Source organism: Balaenoptera acutorostrata, chromosome 8 (genome assembly GCF_949987535.1).
Source record: "Balaenoptera acutorostrata chromosome 8, mBalAcu1.1, whole genome shotgun sequence".
Classification (NCBI taxonomy): domain Eukaryota; kingdom Metazoa; phylum Chordata; class Mammalia; order Artiodactyla; family Balaenopteridae; genus Balaenoptera; species Balaenoptera acutorostrata.
This window is the reverse complement of record NC_080071.1, coordinates 34,930,326-34,951,689: the sequence shown is the minus strand read 5'-3', so window position 1 is coordinate 34,951,689 and position 21,364 is coordinate 34,930,326. Positions and strand designations below refer to the sequence as shown.

Below are 21,364 nucleotides of genomic sequence, written 5' to 3'. Positions count from 1 at the left end.
ATGTTATATGAATGTACACAGTTTATTTACCATTTCCCTATTACTGAGAATTTAGTTTGCTTTTAGTTTTTCACTATTTTGAATGTGGTGATAAATCCCCAATTTTTGTCTCCAGCCCTGAACTCTGTTGAACTCCAGACGTATATCTAACCGCCTGCTTGACACTGACACTTAGATGACTAAACAGGTGCCTCCGACTTTACATGTCCTTAATGGACTTCTTGATTTCACCCTGCCTGTGTCAAATTTGTTCTTCCTCAAGATGTTTAAAATTCAATAAATAGTACTATTATTTCTTCTGTTGCTTAGGTTAAAGCCCAAGATCTATCCTTGATTCTTTTCTTTCCTCACCCCTACATCCAATCTATCAGCAATTCCTATGAGTTCTAACTACAGAATATATACCAAATTTATTTACTTCTCTTACTTTCATCCTCTAGTTTTAGCATCTATTGATTTTTTGATGAATTAATTATTACTGTGATGATTATCACATGATGATTTTGTAATTCCACCATTTCTTCTTCATTTATTAGTTGACATTCTGCTGTAAGAAGAGCTTTCTTGTTTTCATTTATTCATTCATATATTTATTCATATCAGTGTTACTCACTTGGTTATAATATGTCACAGTCATTGAATATAGCTCAAATTATATCCCTCAAATTGGCTCCTCAAGCTGACTTCTGAATCCTTTTTAAAAACTTTTTATTTTTAAATGATTTCAGTTTTATATAAAAGCTGCAAAATTATATGTAGAATGTTTGTATGCCTTTCACTCAAATTTCTCTGAACCTTTGAAAATAACTTGCAGACATGATGCCACATTGCACTTTAATTCTTCAGTTTGTATTTGCTAAGTATAGACACTCGCCTACATAACCACAGTAAACCATCATAATCAGGACATTGACAATGATCTAATATTATCATCTAATTCACAGATTCCATTTAGATTTCTCCAGTTGTCCCAATAATGTGCTTATTTGCTCAATCCCTGTATATGTTGCAAATCTCTTGAACCCACCAGGTTGTTGCCCAGTTTGGACACTCTCCTGGCTTGGGCCCTGCCTATTGCTGGGCTGCTCTGCCCAGATGCCTTCCTTGTCCAGGCCCCAGCTGCTGGTGTGTTGCCTTCTCTGCCCACTCTAACTCTCTCCTTCTGTGAGCCTTTGCCACTGAGGGGCTGTGTGGTCATGTGACATTGCTGAAATTTTCCAGAGACATGAAGAGAACAACAACAATAATAAAGCTTTTGGAGGGACTTCCCTGGTGGCGCAGTGGTTAAGACTCCGAGCTCCCAATGCAGGGGGCCTGGGTTTGCTCCCTGGTCAGGGAACTAGATCCCACATGCATGCCACAACTAAGAGTTCGCATGCCACAATTAAGGAGCCCGCCTACTGCAACTAAGGAGCCCGCCTTCCGCAACTAAGGGACACACGTGCCGCAACTAAGGAGCAGGCGAGCTGCAACCAAGGAGCCCGTGAGCTGCAGCTAAGGAGCCCGCCTGCCACAACTAAGACCCAATGCAACCAAATAAATGAATAAATAAATAAATAAATAAATAAATAAATGTTATTTAAAAAAAAACAATTATAAAGCTCATGGACTTCAAATTTATTGAAATTTTAGGCAGTGAGGGAATTAATTTCTCAAAATTTCTCTTGCTTTACTGGTAAACATTGATTAAACGCCTTTATGGAAATACAAAAGTTGAATGGGAACCCATCTTCATTTTTTCCGTAACTTAATTTTGGCCTCTTTGTGGTCAAGCAAATAAGGAAGAATTGACAGTAATTCATAGTTTTTCTTCTTGCTACCCCAGACTTATCTGTTATATTGCAAGTTTCCAGATTTTTTGTTTGTTTTTTTGATGGAAGAAAAATCCTCCTCATCATTTTCATTTGTTTCTATTGAAGAAAGACTTATCAATGTTTTTGGTATTCTGTGTTCATTATATCATAGTGATTAAAAAGATTTTTAACCTTATTTTAATCTCAAGAAAGTTTCATAAGGTCTAAAAACATAAAGTAGTCTTAAAATCATTGGTACAGTATATAAAAAATCTTTGAATTAAGGCTCAAGTTTTTATTTTTTGAGATATGGTATTAATGGTTTAAACCTTTATCCTGGCCTTAAATCAAGAATCAGAATTAAGAAACTCATTTTCATTAGAAAACAGAACCTCAGAGCTATAGATTGTCCTGTCTGGTTTCCTTATAAAAGGAAACGGAAGCCCAGAAAGGTGAAATGATTTGCTCAAGGTCACACAGATAGTTAATGTCAACCAGGGCTAGAACCCAAGGCTTCTTACTTCAACTTAAGGGCCTTTCCTCTCATATCTATGCTACTGTACTTTATATTTATCATATGGGTGATATGTTTTAGTTGTTAGAAGTTATATTATTTAGATGAGTTTGGTTGCACCTAACATATGGATTTAAAAATTGCTTTATTGAGTTAGTAACAGGTAGCATGGTATTTTGTGTTGGTTTCAGCACCTCAGTTGTGTCATCAAGGACCTGGCTTCGTTCCCCTCTCCATTTTACTTACTTTATCCGCTTGATCATAAGATTGCCTTCCCCTTTGGTCATCTCAAATGACCAAATCATTTGGAACTCTCAAATCTTGGAACTGTATACTTTCTCATCCATGTTCAGAGTGAAGGAAGAGGGATTTGCTTCTAGAAGCCCTGTCAGAGAACTGATGATCTTCTATTCAAGAACCCTCTTAACCCTCTCTGGCAAATCTCTCTTTAAGTCTTTCTAGGCAAATGGAGCAAGGCAGAGGTCCTAGAATCATTAATTGTGCCTAGGGGATTAAGCTGCTTAGTATAGGCCCAAGCTACATGCCCCCTTCTAGAGTTAGGTGTAGAGCCAGCTTTTTCAAAGCTCCGGGCTACACTGGGGAGGTATGGCTAGCCAAATGACAGTCAATATAGTCATCAAGAGAAGGGGCAAAGGATGCTGGAGAGGCAACCACAGTAGTCCCAGAAACTTAACCCCTTCTTATGTATGTTTTCTGTGGATTTGCTGCTACCAGTTATGAAGTAATTCCTATTTGTATAAAAATTTTTTATAGAACAATTATTTTAAAAGGACTCATTTTCCATGCAGATAATAGGAAAGCATTTTGTGGAACTTTTATGTTGTATTTTATCATGTAATAAAATTGACATTCTGAAAAATGAATACTCTGAAAATTGACAAAGGATACATAAATGCATATACCGTACACCTTTGTCATATGACATTGAAAGTAGCTTAATTTACTCATACGCTTTAATCTCCATTTCTACATGGCTGACTGGTTTTCTTGTTTTCTAATTTGTGTTAACTGTTACTTTACTGTGTCTAATTCTGTTGCTGTTGTTAACAACTACGTTATTACTATGCTGACAATTGGTTCACATCATTACATGCATTTTGGGGCTATAAAACCTATATGGTGATTAAATGCAAACCCAGATATCCTATATTTGAATAGCAGTTTTGTCACTATTAGCTGAGTGATCCTGTGTGCAATAGATTTCTTAACTCCTCTATGGCTTAATTGCCTCATCTGTAAAGTGGGTTTAATAAATAACACCCATCTTACAGAGTAACTTTGAACTTTGGAATGATAATACATGTAAAGCACTTAGTCCAGTTCCTGGCACAAAGTATCTGTTGAGTACGTTGGCTCATTCTATGATGATTACCTTGACTTGTATCAGTATACTCTTTAAATGTTCTCTGCTTTTGTGTATGTGTGCATGTGCCAGTATAATAAAATTAATGATATGAGTTTTAGTTTTTAGAGTAACAATAAAAACATCTGTTCTGCTTTAAAATGTTTTCCCTTCATTTTCCTAGGTAAGAAAGTCCTAATGTTTTAAAAGATTATTTCTTGTTTAAATTTTTTTTATTCATTTGAGAGTCTAGTAAACATTGTTCTAGAAAGGAAAGAATTAATTCATGTAACATGTTTGGGAAAGCCATTTGGTTAATAAACAGGTTCTTAGTACTATTTTATATTAAAATCATCTTTTGTTTTTCAGCAAAATTCCTGCTTTTCTAAATGTAGTGGATATTGCTGGCCTTGTGAAAGGAGCTCACAATGGGCAAGGCCTGGGAAATGCCTTTTTATCTTATATTAGTGCCTGTGATGGAATCTTTCATCTAACACGTAAGTACAGTTGTTTATTTAATTGATTTCATTATGATCCGTGTTTTCTTTCCATTATTGTGCAAATAAAATTAATAAATAATTAATAAAATAAGATTTGCTTAGCTTCACAAGGTGAATTGTGGATTTGTCTGTTGATTGTGACTTAATGTGATTAAGTATCATCTCCATATAAGAAGGCTTATTCCATAGTAAGTATATGCTGTGTTGCTGTCATTTTCTAATTGAATTTTATCCCATTCTGGATTAGACCCATTGAAAAGTGTTTTTATGCAGAAGTAATTTTGTTGATTGTAAAGGCATTTTGAAGTTTTCTTGTGGAATTTGTCTGCATTTTTGCTTTTCCATGTGTTGAAAAGGCAGAATTGATAGAGGAGGGGATTCCATTATTTCAGAGGAGAGAAAATCATCCAGGTTATTTACTAGAGATAAAAGGATTAAGGAGAGACTATAGATCAGCTAGTCCTTAATGGAGAGAGGGATATAAAGCAAAGAGAGAAAATAAGTAGAACTATATGTTGATTTGTGTTCTTTTGACTATAGAAGTGAGCCAAGAACATAGTAATTCTCTGACAAAATAGAAAGTTTTAGGTTAAGGCTCAGGTCAAGACTGTACTTTATGGTAATAATATTAATAATATTATAATGAGCAAACGAAGGAAACATAAATTAGAGGTGGGGTCTGGTTCAGTGCTTTTGTTTGTTACTGGCCCTTGACAGATAACTATAAGCAATTGAGAATGAGCATTTAGAAAATTTGAGTAATTTTTTGGTCATTTGAATTTAATTAAAATATTGTGCTAGTATTTATGTATGTCTTTTAAAAAACTCATTTGCCTAGTAATTCATTTTTATTGTATTTTACAAAAGCCCATAACAGTTTGAGAAGCACTGATCTAGGTAGCTTTACTTGGTTGAAGGTTTGGAGACACCTTCTGGAAGGGTTTGGGATGTAGGCAAAGAATAAGGTTATATGTTTGTGGGGGGGGGTTTCAGTTATGTTGAGTAGTGTTACCTAATGTCTGTACATTGGCGGGAGCCTCTGTTTTCCGGACAGTTTGTTTTTTCACTGGTTCTGGTGACTGATGTGAGAGTTTCAAAGAGAGGGTAGAATCAAGTGTGACTCCTGGGTTTCTGGACTGGGCCAATTGAATGACTCTTGATGCTACTCACTGAGATGTTAAATACAGAAGGAGCAGCAAGTCTTGGGAGAGAGTCAAAGAGTTCAGTTTGGGACAGTTTTTGAATGTGTACCTGGGACATCCAGATAGGGATGTCTTTAAGGAAGTAGTATTGATAGGGCAGGTATGACAGGAGGATGGGGGCAAGAGAACTGAAGGTTGAGGTGTGAGTGATTGAACTGATGAGTGGGGTAGAGCTTACCATAGGGTAGCAGTGAAGGTAGGAAAGGACTGAAAAGTGGAAGGATCTATTTCCTGATGAGGTTCAGGAACAGGTATGTTGGCTGTAAGCGGGTGTGTGGTTGGAGAGGGATATTTGACTTAAAATTTTCAGAGCTGGAGCAGTTTCGGGTGATGATAAGTTCCTGAGAATAGCCTGAAACCATTAATATATGTAATAAAGTCCTTGGTTTTGTTGTCTCTTGTATAATATTCATCTGATATGTTTTTGTAACCTTTAGGGGAAAAATGAATTTGGTTAGGAGCATACATACTTTATTGTATTTCATTCAGGCTAAAGATGTTGTTAAGAAAGGGAAAAAAATCCAATTAAACTAGGTAACATGCTTTCTTATAGTGATTGATTTCAAAAATGTTAAACTGTGAAAATATGCACCTTAGAATTGATGAAATACAGTATATATTATTATATAGTGCACAGAACACAGAATGATACATTTATAACAAGAATTTTTTTAAAACCTTTGTAGAATTACAGGCAATAAAAAAGACTTGAAGAGAATAAAAGGATAAAGTGATTACTTTGAAGCTATGAAAAGTGAGAATTCTTTAATTCCAAATTATGGTATATTTTCATCTTCAACAGGTTATTAAATATGAGTGTGAAATAAAATTTTATCTTTAATATTACTGTTTATAAATATGGTTATTTTCTTCAAACGTCTTAAAGTCACCAGAAATGCAGTTCATTTGTTTGTTTATTTAATATTCATTAATTAAATAGTAAATGTTTTCTGTTCTGGGTGCTGGAAATATATAGTGGGTAGCAGAATCTAATACATTTTCTGGTTTTATGAAGCTTCTAGTCTAGTGGTGGAAACAGATATTGATTAATTATGTTAATAAATGTGTAATTACATTATTGGATTTGGACTTAAAAAAAGACGTACTTGTGAATTGTTTACTTATTTGCTTATTAGCATGTTTGAAACTTGTTTTATTTCTTTACTTCATTTTAATTTTGGTGTGAAAAATCCATTTTTTATTAATATCTTTTAGTTTCTATATTTTTAAAAATTAATTAATTAATTAATTTACTTTTGGCTACATTAGGTCTTCGTTGCTGCACGCGGGCTTTCTCTAGTTGCGGCGAATGGGGGCTACTCTTTGTTGTGGTGTGAGGGCTTCTCATTGCAGTGGCTTCTCTTGTTGCGGAGCACGGGCTCTAGGCATGTAGGCTTCAGTAGTTGTGGCACACAGACTCGATAGTTGTGGCTCGCAGGCTCTAGAGCACAGGCTCAGTAGTTGTGGCGCACAGGCTTAGTTGCTCCATGGCATGTGGGATCTTCCCAGACCAGGGATCGAACCTGTGTCCCCTACATTGGCAGGCGGATTCTTAACCACTGTGCCACCAAGGAAGTCATCTATTTTTGTTTTATACAGTTGGTTTAAACTACTAAGGAAAGGGACAGTGTAGGATGATACATATTAGTGTGTTCAGGGCACTTTAAAGCTTTTCATTAGAACTTCTGAAAACAGAGAGAAAAAATTTTTAATGGTAAGTTGTGGTTATTACTGAGTTTTAATTTTTTAATGCTATGTTTCTCTCCATTAGTTTGATTCTTAAAGGTTAATTTTCCCCTCACCTTGTTTATTTCCCTTGGTTATTAGATGGATGTAAATATATACCTTGCATCAAAAATTTATACTTGTTTTAAATGTAAATAGTTATTTTGACAGGTTTTTTGGCTTTAAAACTTTTTTTTTTTAACTTTTAAGTCTAGTTATTTTAACAAGCACTTTTTTTTAAATTGAAGTATAGTTGACTTACAAAATATTAGTTTCAGGTGTACAATATAGTGATTCAATATTTTTATGTATTACACTTCATATAAAGATATTATAAAATACTGACTATATTCCCTGTACTGTACATTACATCCTTGTAACTTACTTATTTTATACCTAGTTGTTTGTACCTCTTAATGACTTTGAATCTTTAGACCACTCTGTTTTATTCATTTGACACATTATTTGTGGAGCTTCTCTTTTTAGTGTGCTAGATTCTAAGGGATGTAATGGTGAGTAAAAACAAAATGACCCTCCCTTATGGAGTTTACAGGCCAGTGGAGGAGACAGACATTGAGTAAATGGTCACATAAACACTAGATGTCATTCTCCAATTGTGTACAGAGAACAGAGACAGTATGTGTGTGAGTGTGTGGTGTTACCTTGGGAAGTGATGATTTTGCTGAGAGGTAAAGGTTAGGTGAGGGCTAATAAGTTAGCAGCAGGAGGAAAGGAGATATTGATTATTCAGAGTAAATGGCTTGTTTCAAAGGCCCTAGCACAATGAAGGAATTGTCAGCATGGATAAGATTAATAACAAGGAGTAGGAGTGATGGAAAAGATGTTGGGAGGTAGCTGGGGATTCACCATGTCCACTATATTAAGGATTTTCTTCTTTGATGACTTAAGTATAAAGTTTTGAATGGAGACTTGGGGCAGGGAGGCAGATTAAAGTGTTTACAGGAGTTATTCAGTTGAGTTGCATTTTTTTTTTTTTTTTAAAGAAACCATTTTCTTTTTTTTCTTTTTCTTTTTTTTAAATTTTATAGCTACTTTATTTATTTATTTCTTTATTTTTGGCTGTGTTGGGTCTTTAGTTCGTGCGAGGGCTTTCTCTAGTTACGGCAAGTGGGGGCCACTCTTCATCGTGGTGCAGGGACCGCTCTTCATCGCGGTGCGCGGGCCTCTCACTATCGCGGCCCCTCCCATTGCGGGGCACAGGCTCCAGACGCGCAGGCTCAGTAGTTGTGGCTCACGGGCCCAGCTGCTCCGTGGCATGTGGGATCTTCCCAGACCAGGGCTCGAACCCATGTCCCCTGCATTAGCAGGCAGATTCTCAACCACTGCGCCACCAGGGAAGCCCCAGTTGAGTTGCATTTTTAATGTTTTTTTTCATACTTTTGTTTTATTGTATTTTAAAAATTTTTTTGAGGTCTCATTAAATTTCTTTTTAAAATTTTTTATTGAAATATAGTTGATTTATAATGTGTTAGTTTCACGTGTACAGAACAGTGATTCAGTTATACATACATATATACGTGTATATATATATCTGTGTGTGTGTACATATATATATATACTTTTTTAGATTCTTTTCCCTTATAGGTTATTACAGAATATTGAGTATAGTTCCCTGTGCTATACAGTAGGTCCTTGTTGGTTATCTGTTTTATGTATATGTTAACCTCAAACTCCTAATTTATCACCCCCCCCCACTTCCCCTTTGGTAATCATAAGTTTGTTTCCTATGTCTGTGGACCTTTTTTTTTTTTTTTTCAAGTTTCTGAAGACATTTATTTCCAACATAAAGGCAACATTTAACAGTTTGAAAATTCTTGGTCTAAAATTCACATAACTATAGCTTTGGTCTCACAATCCCTGGTTTTAGAAACTTTTTGCATTGCTCTATTATCTGTGGGTCTATTTTTGTTTTGTAAATAAGTTCATTTGTATCTTTTTTTTTTTTTAAGATTCCACAAATAAGCAGTATCATATGATATTTGTCTTTCTCTGTCTGGCTTAACTTCACCTAGTATGATAATCTCTAGGTCCATCCATGTTGGTTGCTGCAAATGGCAATATTCTTTTTTTTACGGCTGAGTAACATTCCATTGTGTGTGTGTGTGTGTACACACACACACACATATATATATATACATACATACATACATACTATACACTACATCTTCTTTATCCATTCATCTGTCGATGGACATTTAGGTTGTTTTCATGTCTTGGCTATTGTAAATAGTGCTGCAATGAACATCGGGGTGCATGTAGATTTTCAAATTATGCTTTTCTCCAAATATATGCCCAGGAGTGGGATCGCAGGTTCATATGGTAACTCTGCTTTTAGTTTTTTGTTTTTTTTTTTTAAATTAATTAATTAATTAATTAATTTATTTATGGCTGTGTTGGGTCTTCGTTTCTGTGTGAGGGCTTTCTCTAGTTGTGGCAAGTGGGGGCCACTCTTCATCGCGGTGCGCGGGCCTCTCACTATCGCGGCCTCTCTTGTTGCGGAGCACAGGCTCCAGACGCACAGGCTCAGTAATTGTGGCTCACGGGCCCAGTTGCTCCGCGGCATTTGGGATCTTCCCAGACCAGGGCTCGAACCCGTGTCCCCTGCATTGGCAGGCGGATTCTCAACCACTGCGCCACCAAGGAAGCCCTGCTTTTAGTTTTTTAAGGAACCTCCATACTGTTCTCCATAGTGGCTGTACCAGTTTACATTTCCACCTGTAGTGTAGGAGGGTTCCTTATTCTTCACACCCTCTCTAGCATTTATTATTTGTAGACTTTTTGAGGATGGACATTCTGACCGGAATGAGGTGATACCTCATTGTAGTTGTGATTTGCATTTCTCAAATAATTAGCGATGTTGAGCATTTTTTCATGTGCCTGCAGTTATTTATCTGAGGTATATATTCTTTTCTTTGGTCTAAGTGTCAAACTGTTTTAGAATGTTGACAATGTTCTAAATAATCATCTTCCTACTTAATTATTCCCCCTTTCCCAAAGTATTTTGAACGTTTGAAATTCTGCAGAAATTATTTCTTGATCCAGATGTGTTACTCTTCAGCTGACTGCTTTTCAGGTTTCTTGAACCATACAGAACATTTTTTTAATGGTTTGCATGATTTAAAAAACTAAAAACTTTTAAAAAGTGGGAATTTCTCCGTACTTTTGCCATATGGCACCTATGGTTTTGGATAAACAACTCTGACTAGCTATGGGTATGTCTATACAGTGCTAGTTATATGTATTAACTATGGAAGAGAAATTCTTTATGAATTCATAATTTTCCTTTTTTTCTTTTTCCTTTTGGTTTTCCTTACTTGATCATGTCGTTGAGAAAGAAAAATAACAGTTTCCGGTGTTTAGGAAAAAATAAATAGAAATTAACATTCTAAAAATTACTTAATGGATTAACTGCTTTTGAAAACAAAACAGATACCCATTGTACTTAGTATATATCACTTTTATGGAAAATTTTGTTATGAAGATTTTGTTTTAAAAAGCTAAATACCATGTTTGTTTATTTTAAAAGTTTTTTGAAGCAAATTATCCACATTTCCTTAATAGATTAGTTATTCATATAAGCTGAGTTAGCTTTTTTATGAACGAAAAAACCAGCCTTCATTCACTTTGAAGCAGAAATGCAGATGTATGACGTTCAGGATGTACTTTTCAAAGTAGTCTGTTAAAAATTAGTTACTGTTTAAATGACATTAAAAATAATAATGAAAGGGAAAAATAAATCAGAATCATGTTAGCATAAAGCAACTATTTTATTTTCCTGCCATTTCAGTCTAGTGCCTAGAGTAAAGTGGAATGAATGTGGGTTTTATAATCAAACCTGAGTGTGACTGTCAGTTCCTACTTTCTAGCTGTGTAACTGTGAAAAAGTAACACCGTGTCTTTGAACCTCAGTTTTCTCATGTAAAATGGGGATTGTAATACTGTACTTAAAGAATTATTTTCGAGTTTAAATAAACGATCATTCTGTGTCAGTGCATATAGACTGTTATTTTTAATGCTGCTTCATTGTTTTTCTTGTGAACTTAGATTTTTAATTTCTACATTTTTTAATTATAAATTTTTAAAAATTGTGGTAAAATGTTCATAACATAAAATTTGCCATTTTAACCATTTTTGAGTGTACAATTCAGTGATGTTAAGTACATTCACATGTTGTGCACCCATCACCACCGTGCATCTCCAGAACTTTTTCATTTTCCCAAACTGAAACTCTGTACCTATTAAGCTGTAACTTCCAATTCCTTCTTCCCCCAGCCCCTGTCAGCCACTGTTCTACTTTCTGTCTCTGAATTTGACTACTCTAGGTACCTCATATAAATGGAATCATACAATATTTGTCCTTTTGTGACTGGCTTATTTCATGCTTCATTATTTTTTAACTGCTGCACCATTGTCCACATTATGGAAGTACCAGAGTTTATTGAATTAGTACTTCCTATTTGTGGGCATTTATTTATTTATTTTTCCAGCTTTATTGAGATATAATTGATGTATAACATTGTCAACGTGATGATTTGATATATGTATATATTGTGAAATGATTACCACAGTACGGTTAGTTAACACATCCATCACGTCACATAATTAACATTTTTTTGTGTGTGTTGAGAACATTTAAGATTATTCATTTAGCATCTTTCAAGCATACAATACAGTATTGTTAACTATAGTCACCATGCTTTATATTAGATACCAGAACTTAGTCATCTTGTGACTGGAAGTTTGTACCCTTTGACCAGCATCTCCCCATTTCCCCCACCCCAGCCCCTGGGGTCTACTCTCTGTAGCCACCAGTCTACTCTTTGTTTCTTTGAGTTTGGCTTTTTTAGATTCCACATGTAAGTGAGATCATACAATATTTGTCTTTCTTTGACTTATTTCACTTAGCATAATGTATGGGCATTATCATTTCTGACTTTTTTTTTTTTAACAGAGAATGTTGCTAATGAAATTCTTATACAGGTTTTTTTGTTTGTTTTTGGTACATGTCTGGGTATTTAAGAGATGCCTAGAAGTGTAATTACTAGGCCAATGGGTATATACACTTAGAATTCTATCAGATACATCCAAATTCTCCTCCTCTATCTCCAAGGGGATAATAGTGTTTTAAATTTTTTATTTTTTGAATAATTTTAGATAGGTCATATATTGGAATAGGTAAAACATTTACATGGTTCAAAAAGAAAATTGATATAACATTGGGGTATACATTGAGAAATCTTGTTCCTACTCACATTCTGATTCCTCTGTCTTGCCTTTGTAAGTGAGGCATTTATTAGTTTCTTGTGTTATTTTTTAGAGCAAGGCTTGGGGAATTTTTTCTTTAGTGGGCCAGATAGTAAACATTTTGCTCTGTTGCATGTTGTTCTTTGTGTCTGTGTGTGTTTGCAGCACTTCAAAAAGTGTAAAAATCATTCTTAGCTCTAAGGTCATACAAAAATAGGGCACAAGCCTTAGTTTGCTGATCTCTGTTCTAGAGTTTGTTCATACAATGCAGACACATGGAGATATATTATATGTGTCATCTTCGTGAAAATACTTTTATCAGTCTTTTCCTTTGATTTCTTCTATTACCTTTATACTTAGAAAGTTCTTATCCTTCTCATAATCAGGTAAATATTCACAACTGTTTTCTTCTAGTTGATTTTCCATTATTTTTATTGAGATAGAACATAGATACAGTAAAGTATAAAATGCACAAATCTGAAGTGCATAGCTGGATGCATTTGTACATGTATATACACTTGTGTAACGACCACATAGATCAGGATAGAGAACATTTCTGTCACCCTTCCCAGTCAGTTCCCCACTCAGGGTAATCACTGTTCTGACTTATATCATCATTGATTAGTTTTGCTTATTCTTGAACTTCTTATAAATGTAATCGCACATTGTATATTCTTTTGTGCCTTCCCCCTTTCTCTCGCCATAATGTCTGTGAGATTCATCCCTATTGGGTATATCGATATTGATAATTTGTAGTTTTGTTAAGTTAGAAATTTGGATTTTATCTATTTCATGGGTAATATGCAGGATTATGTCACTTAGTTAACAGAGTTGATGCTCTATCAACTATGTATGAACACATTCTGAACAGATTTTAGTGGGAAGAAGTTTGGGGCAAAAAGAACTGCCAGGAGGTTTTTATAGTATTTCATGAAGGAAATAATGAGGACTGAATTTCAGAAAACTGTCAGTGGCAGTTGAAGGGAAGGCAAATTTGAGAGACTTTGTAAAGAAGGGATAGGCTTTTCTTACATCTCCCATAAACAGAAGTCTCTTCAAATAAAACTGTTTGCCAAAGATTCAGTATAGAATAGGGAAACAGCGACAATATTATGGGAAGCAAATTCTTTTAAAATTCATATGCATGCAGTAACTTGTAACAGGTTTTCTATTTAGAAAAATGATTAATTTTTTCTCTAGGGTTTCGTGAGCCAGTATGACGTTTTAGAAGCAATGTAACTTCCTATTGTTAAATTTTTAAAGCTTTGAGCATGACGAGGCTATTGATTTCACAGAATCCTTATTAGCTTTTTAAAGCTGGCATTAGAAGTTTTTTTTTTTTTTTTTTTGGCTGTGTTGGGTCTTCATCTCTGTGCAAGGGCTTTCTCCAGTTGCGGCAAGCGGGGGCCACTCTTCATCGCGGTGCGCGGGCCTCTCACTATCGCGGCCTCTCTTGTTGCAGAGCACAGGCTCCAGACGCGCAGGCTCAGCAGTTGTGGCTCACGGGCCTAGTTGTTCCGCGGCATGTGGGATCCTCCCAGACCAGGGCTCGAACCCGTGTCCCCTGCATTAGCAGGCAGATTCTCAACCACTGCGCCACCAGGGAAGCCCCTGGCATGAGAAGTTTTGAAGTGATTTTTCAATAGGAAGCTAAGGTGTTTGTGTGTTATCTGAAGGACAGCACCTTTGGCTCTATCGTTGCACCTACTGTCAAGCTGTTTATAGATAAAACTTGTTAGTTTCTCAGCAGCTACTTAGAGATACGACCTTGTATACTGGAAACAAGAGTTCTGTTTTCTGAGGTATGGGACAGTTTTGTTCCCAATTTAGAAACATATAAGAGGTCCAGATTTATAGAACTGTTAATTATAAAGTATGTAATCATTTATAGTTATAGGAAACAAAATTTCAAATACAATTTGATTATTTTCAGCTAAATTGGTATGTGTTTGCGTGTGCGTGTATTATGTTGATAGTGATGATGGGAGGATGGGGTATGTGGTGCCCTGTTCTTTCCAGAGTTCTGTTCTCCAGTTGCTTGTTAAAGGGATAAAATGTAGGGAACCTGGGATGACTATACAGCCAGCATGTTTTTAAACTACCTCTTCAGGGTATGAACAGGCAGTTATGGCATGGCAAGCACTTAGCAGTTATGGCATTGCAAGCACTTCAGCATTAGCATTATTAGCCTGTCTGAATTGTTTTGGCGTTTTATTTTGATTTCCAGAAGAAGGGAAGTGATTATTAAGTACCTAGTATGAATTAGGTACTATGGTCGATTCTTTCTAATATATTATTCTATTTAATCTTAACAATTCTGCAGGATTGGTGTTATCCCAGCTGTACAGATGAGGATACCGAGAGAGAAAGGCTAAGTAGTTTTGCTAGGGTACATAGCTAGTATACTGCACATAGAGCCCATCCTATTCTCTCTTTCTTTATTTGGCCGAGCAGCGTGGCTTGCAGGATCTTGGTTCCCCCACCAGAGATCGAACCCGGCCCCAGCAGTGAAAGCGCCGAGTCCTAACCACTGGGCTGCCAGGGAACTCCCCCATCTTTCTTCTTTAAGTTCTTTTTTCTTTCCAGGTTTTCACCGTACCACATTGCTTTTGTACATTTTTAGATCTAAATGTTTAGGATCTATGGGACTTCCCTGGTTGTCTGGTGGTTAAGACTCTGCTTCCACTGCAAGGGGCGTGGGTTCGAATCCTGGTGGGGGAAGTGAGATCCTGCATGCCGCGCGGTGCGGCCAAAAAAAAAAAAAAAAAAGCGTTTAGGATCTATATAGTAAGCATGTTCAAGATCCATGTATTTGTGTGTGTGTGTGTGAAAGAGAGAGAAAAAGAAAATTCAAGTGCTTGGTATACATTGTTTTTCAGAGACTACCTGCTCTGCACAGTAGTGACCTACAGGTATAACTGGAGACTTTTCTGAAGAGACAGGTGCTATATAGTGATTTTAAAAGAATTAGGTTATAGTTTTATTCTTTTGTTGCCAGGAAATATTTATTAAGTACTTACTATGTGCCAGGCTCTGTGCTAAGTGCTTTTTGTGAGGAATTTCATTCAGTTCTCAGAACAAGTCAGAAGTAGGTACAGAGAGGTTAGAACATCTGTCCAAGGTTACATAGCTGGTAGATGGTATAGTTGGGAGTAGTACTCAGTAAGGCAAGTCTGACTCCAAAACCTGCACCGTCAGCCTTTGTACAAGTGCTGACCAATAGAAATATAATGTGAGCTACGTATCTAATTAAAGTTTTTCTGATAGCCACATTAAAAAAAGTAAAAAGTGAAATTAACTTTAATAACATATATTTAACCTGTCAAAAATATTATTTCAGTATGTAGTCAATATGAAAAATTATTGATATATTTTTGGTGCCATGTCTTTGAAATCTGGTGTGTAATTTATACTTAGAGCACATCTCCGTTTGGACTAGCCACATTTCAAGTACTTTATAGCCTCATGTGGCTAGTGGCTACAGTATTAGATAGCTCAGCTCTACACTGTATTCATAGAAAGAAATTTGAAGAGATACATCAAATTGTTGATAGGTTTTTGGGAGAATAGAATTGGGATGGAGAGAGAGGTGGATGACTTTCCTTTTTAGATCCTTGGCTTTTTAAAAAGTGAACATGTATTATTCTGATTTTTAAAACATGAGGAATTTTCTTATTTAAATACCAATGTAAGGTATGCACAAATGATTCAAATAAAATTCTAAGGAGTTCTGTATTAAATTAAGGAGAAGATGGCTTTGGCTTAGAATGCAGTGATTCAGGAGTTGTCAGTGATCTTCTGCCATCTCTGTAAAATGTTTGATTTTTAAGCTGGGCTAATCAGGATAGTTCTGCCAGGATGATTTAGTTAAGAATTTTACTCTCAGGTAACTAAATTAGTGGGTTCTGTTGTTAAAGAAGTACTTCATTGAGAGCTCCCACACATTATATTTGTATGGTCTGTTCTGCCATAAAGATACTTGCGTTTCACAGGGAGATCAGCTCGGTGCTTTGTAACCACCTAGAGGGGTGGGATAGGGAGGGTGGGAGGGAGGGAGACGCAAGAGGGAGGAGATACGGGGATATATGTATATGTATAGCTGACTCACTTTGTTATAAAGCAGAAACTAACACACCATTGTAAAGCAATTATACTCTAATAAAGATGATAGAAAAATAATTTATACAACATCTATACTGCATAATATTTTGCAGTCTTTAAAAATGTTAATGTAACTGTGGTCATTGAATGAAAATACAATCACCATATATTATTACATGCAAACATAAGACTGCGAAAGAACATTTATAATGTGATCTTATTTTTAGTAAAATACAAACACATAGAAGAAAATCTGCAAAAATATATGCAAAAATGCTAGCAATAGTTACATTTTGTTAGAGGGAATATAAGTAATTTTCGCTGCTTTTTTTTCTGCCTTTCTGTTGTCACAAATGTTCTCAAACTAAATATATTCTGGCCAGGTATTGTTTTGTAATTAGAAAAATAACCTGTAAGACTGGTTTTATTTTGAAAGAAAAGAAAGATAATGTAGTTCTGAAAATTAATTTTGATTATTTTCAAAAATATTTTTCTCTGTTTGAATCTTTAGCAGACAAAAAACCCCTGTAAGTAATTTAGAAGGAAAACAAAATGAAAGAATTTCATAAAGAGTAAAAATACCTAAGATTTTCCAGTTTTATTTTATTTTGTTTACATTATATACTAATTCCACATTCCATCACTCCCTTTTTCTTTCTTGTTTTCCACAAATCCTACTGTCTCTGTCACCTTTAAGTTAATAAATTTTGGGTAAGAAAAAAAATGTGCATTTCTAAGATACCTTCCTGTTATGTAGTGAAAGTGTGTGTGTGTGTGTGTGTGTGTGTGTGTGTGTGTGTTTGTTGAGGGGAGAAGAGGGGGCTGTGGGGAAGGCAGGACTGCCTTTATACCTTTTTGTTCTAATAACAAACTAATTCCTTTTTGTGCAGGTATCTCTTCCCCCATTCCATGTATTCTTGGTAAGGGGATATTATCCAGCTTCCTCCTCCTACCCCGGGAGGCTGTGGGCGCTTTTTCTGTGCCCTTGCCAGGTAGATCCAGGAATTGGCCACCTAACCTGAGCTGGGCTTTGAACGATGAAAAGATTGAGTTAAGGTCGTTGAGAGCTCAGTATTTCATTTCATCTGGGTTTTTTCCCCCCAAGAGTAAGAATGATAATAGGAAAAGAAGCAGTCTTCTAAATAGATTCTTAACATTTTTATTGTCTTTACACCAGTTGTTTTAATATGCCCAGTGCAGTCATCTAAACAAAATTCCTTTGTTAATTTGTCAAAGCAAAGGGAAACCCTTGCTAGCCATGCCAGCCCATTGTTTGAGATATAATCACTAGCTATCTACTTGATATCAAAAAGTATTCCCTTAAAATAGATTGAATTATATGCAATTTAGGTACAAAAACGTGTGCTTTAGAAAAAAAATGAGTGTCATTCCATAGTCCACATAAAATTGTAAGTTAATTATGTGTTTATCCTCACCCCCTTTCCATCATCTCTAATAAGAAGGCAGTTTTGGTTTTATCAGATTTCTCTACCTTTTGATTATAAATGGCTAAACAGATGCTGTTACTTAAAAAAAATATTATGTTTAAAAACTTTAAATGATATATGGTTATTATAAACAAAATAGGAAATAATTAAGATGTTCACAATAAAATTTCATGTTTGTCCCTTGTTTCCAGTCTTCAGAAGTAACTGCTTTTCTTTTCTTTAAAATCTGAAAGGATATATGCTTATTTTCTTCTCCTGATTACAGGGAGGAATTTAGTTTCTACTTGAATTTACTTTCCAATGTTTATTTTCCTTAAAAAAAGGAGTCTACTTCAGTAAGTAGAACATTTCCGTTTTGGGAATAATTGCTAATTGTAGTTCGATTTTGATGTCATATCTTTTTATTTTGAAAAATCTCTGCAGTTCTATAATTCTTAGGAAGTGTGTCTGTCACCGCCCCCCCCCACACCCCAGGATGATTTTAAGCCCTTGACTGATTTTACTTCTCTTTTGGGCTTACCCCTCTCAAACTGGGCAGACAAGTTCTTACAGGATAGAATTAAGATTAATCTATGTCGATGATTTCTGTGCAGATGGTTAGACTTTTTGGTCAGGAAAAATAAAAACCTTATCCTTTCTCCTTTGTTATCAATGGCAGATGCGTCTTCACTCTGTTTTGTATTAGTTACTCTGTATCTGTTTAAATTTCATAGGTCTAAATTGCTTAGTTAGAGCTTTAACAATAAGATTCCAGAGTGCTACTATAGTTTTGTTGCTTGTGTTTGCTAAAAAGGGATGAAGGTAACATTGATGGAAGAAACAGGTTTTAAGTTGCTTTTCTAGTTGTAACCCTCAAGGCACTACGACTTTATTGAACTGCTAAATGAGAAGGTAAAAAGGCTTTCATTTAATTGCCATCCCCCCTTTTAGTTGTTAGGTGTTTATATGTTTTGTAAATCACCTTTAATTACCATGGACATAAATTACTGTTTTTCAAGAGACCACCTCCCCCCTTCCTCATAAGCAGGTCATTTAAGAGTTTAAAATGAGTCACGTATTTTTGCCTAAACACAAATTGCCAATATAAAGCTGTCTTTGATTGTATCCTAAAATAATGGAGTTTTTTTCCTTTGGGTCCTGTAATTTTCTTTTTCAGCAGTATTTATTAAATTAATCTAGTATTGGATTGCAGTAAACAATCTGACCAAAAAGCATATGTTTTCTTTGTTTCTTCGGTACAAATTCAATGGGTTAAGTAATTATGCAGTGGTTCTCATCTACATATACAATGCATTCTAATAATCAACTTCTGTTTACTGTGGAAATAATGCAGCAGTAGGAAACAGTTCCTTCTAGTTTGCATTGTAATATTGTATGCATTGTAATATTGTATGCAGTAATCTACTAGCTGTTTACAATTTAATTGCTTGAAGGTATCCTCATATTCATGGTGGTCTTATATCTACTTTAGGTGCTTGAGGCATTCTCATTTTTTTTCTAGATTGTCTTTTCAGACATGTTTTAGAGGTCTCCTTTCCTGTCCTCTGCTCAGAATAGCAACTATATGGATTCTTTTTAAAACTCTTCTCTCACTAACGAGTTGAAATCACTCAGGGATGGAAGGGCAACTTCTCAGGTCCTGGAGAGTCTCTTGATCTTTTAAACATTAAATTTTGAACCACATTTTTCTTAGTTGTCAGAACATTGTCATTATGTTAAGTTAAAAATGTAAGTTTGAGACTGATTTGGTTTTGAAAACCAATGTATTCATTGTTATACTTGACTTGCATGAATGAAATCAGATGAGCACTTGTGTTTTATCACAGTGTGAGTCTTCAATTTCCTCATAACTTGTCCCTCTGCAGATTTGACATTGACACCCATAACCACCCATTGTGGGCCTGATACAGTTTTCCTGCATCAGTGACTTAAAATTTTGAGCTTACGGGTTGCCAGCCGAGGCAGTTGAGGGAAAGGCAGGGCTTCCTCTAAGGGCTGTAGGTTGTGTAGCAGCACTAGTCCTTTGGAACTGGAAGATTCCTCTTCTCTCCGCTGGTGAGGTCAAGGTGTCTCCTCAGAACCCCCAGGCTGCCCGTGAACCTGGAATTATCTTGTCCAGGTCTGTGACGTCTCCTTCCTGGTGCATCTTCTCCTCCCACCCTAACCCTGTCTTTGCTGTCCTTGCTCCCAGTGTAGGAGGGAGGAAGGAACGTTGCCTGACTGGCCTGGATTTGACTGACTCAGTTCTTGCCATTGGGACCTAAAGAAGACCCCGTTGTTCCACCAGACGTTTAGATATTTTGCACATCACATAGGTAAAGAGTTGGGTCAGGTGAAGGTGGTTTTGTTCCTCTTCCCCCTTCCCTGGGTTGAAAGGGACAACTGTGTCCACCTTCTCTTTAGGCCAGTTGTGAGGGTCTTCTCTTGTATGCCAGGGTGTCAGATGGGTAGAACTGAAACACTGGTTATACATTAATTTATAGCTTTCTGAGAATAGTGTTCTCCCTCACCCCGCAACTGAATTTATTGTTCACATGTTAATAAAGCTTTAGTGTGAAAATGTAAGGGATTGAATGTACTCCACCCATTTTCCTAATTTGTTTTTTCCATCTTTGTATATTCAGATTGAATTCTGATTTGTGTATTATGAGTAAAATGTTTGGGAAAAAACTAATTAAAATGATTTTGAATACAATTTTTAAAAACAATTGAAACAATGTTACATTAGGGGTTACAGTCAGACCGAGGGTTGATATTTTATTTTAAAGAACTGAGGAAAATAAAGCCCCATTAAGGAAATTTACTGCAGGTTATGATTTTAAATATAGAACCCCAGTCTTATTATAATCACCATTTAGATATGATCTGCTATTTATAAACTCATGGTTGTAGTAATAGGAAGGAATCAGTTGAGTAATAGGGAAAGGAATTTATTGAGTTAGGAGTAGGCGCTTTACAGTGCTCTCATTCGATTCTCCCAAGAACCCTATGAGTTAGATCTTATTAACCCATTTTAGAAACGAGGAAACTGAGTCTCAGAGAGTTTAAATAACTTTGGAAAATCACACAGCTACTGAGTGGCAGAGTGAAGATTTTTAGCAAAACCCATACTTTAATTGCTACCCTATGTTTACTTCCTAAAGCTATTTTATTGCTTAAAATTATATCATAAAACATTTTTCTTGTTTTAGAATAGCTTTAATATTAATAATAATTTTTAATGAGAGGATAATATTGTCAGTGATCTATGATTTATCATTTCCTAGATACTGAATATGTTTTCAGTTATTCTGCTATGATAGATAACTCTTCAGTGAGTGAATATTCATATGTCTTTTTGCCTTTATTGTATTATTTGCTTAAGAAATATTTATTGGAGAGAAATTAATGAATCAAAGGATACACTTCTTTTACATTTCATTTCTTGCTAGCCATTGCCATGTTGATTTTCAA

General features: G+C 35.6%; 1 protein-coding gene across 1 annotated transcript in view; it reads left to right on the top strand.

Annotated features, from left to right (window-relative positions):
* The window catches only part of OLA1 (Obg like ATPase 1), a 182,743-nt gene that overhangs the window by 34,592 nt on the left and 126,787 nt on the right, over window positions 1-21,364 (top strand). Inside the window, exon 4 of the mRNA XM_007183295.2 lies at window positions 4,040-4,167. Coding sequence (XP_007183357.1) covers window positions 4,040-4,167 — 128 coding nt within the window. The remainder of the gene's footprint in view (window positions 1-4,039; window positions 4,168-21,364) is intronic.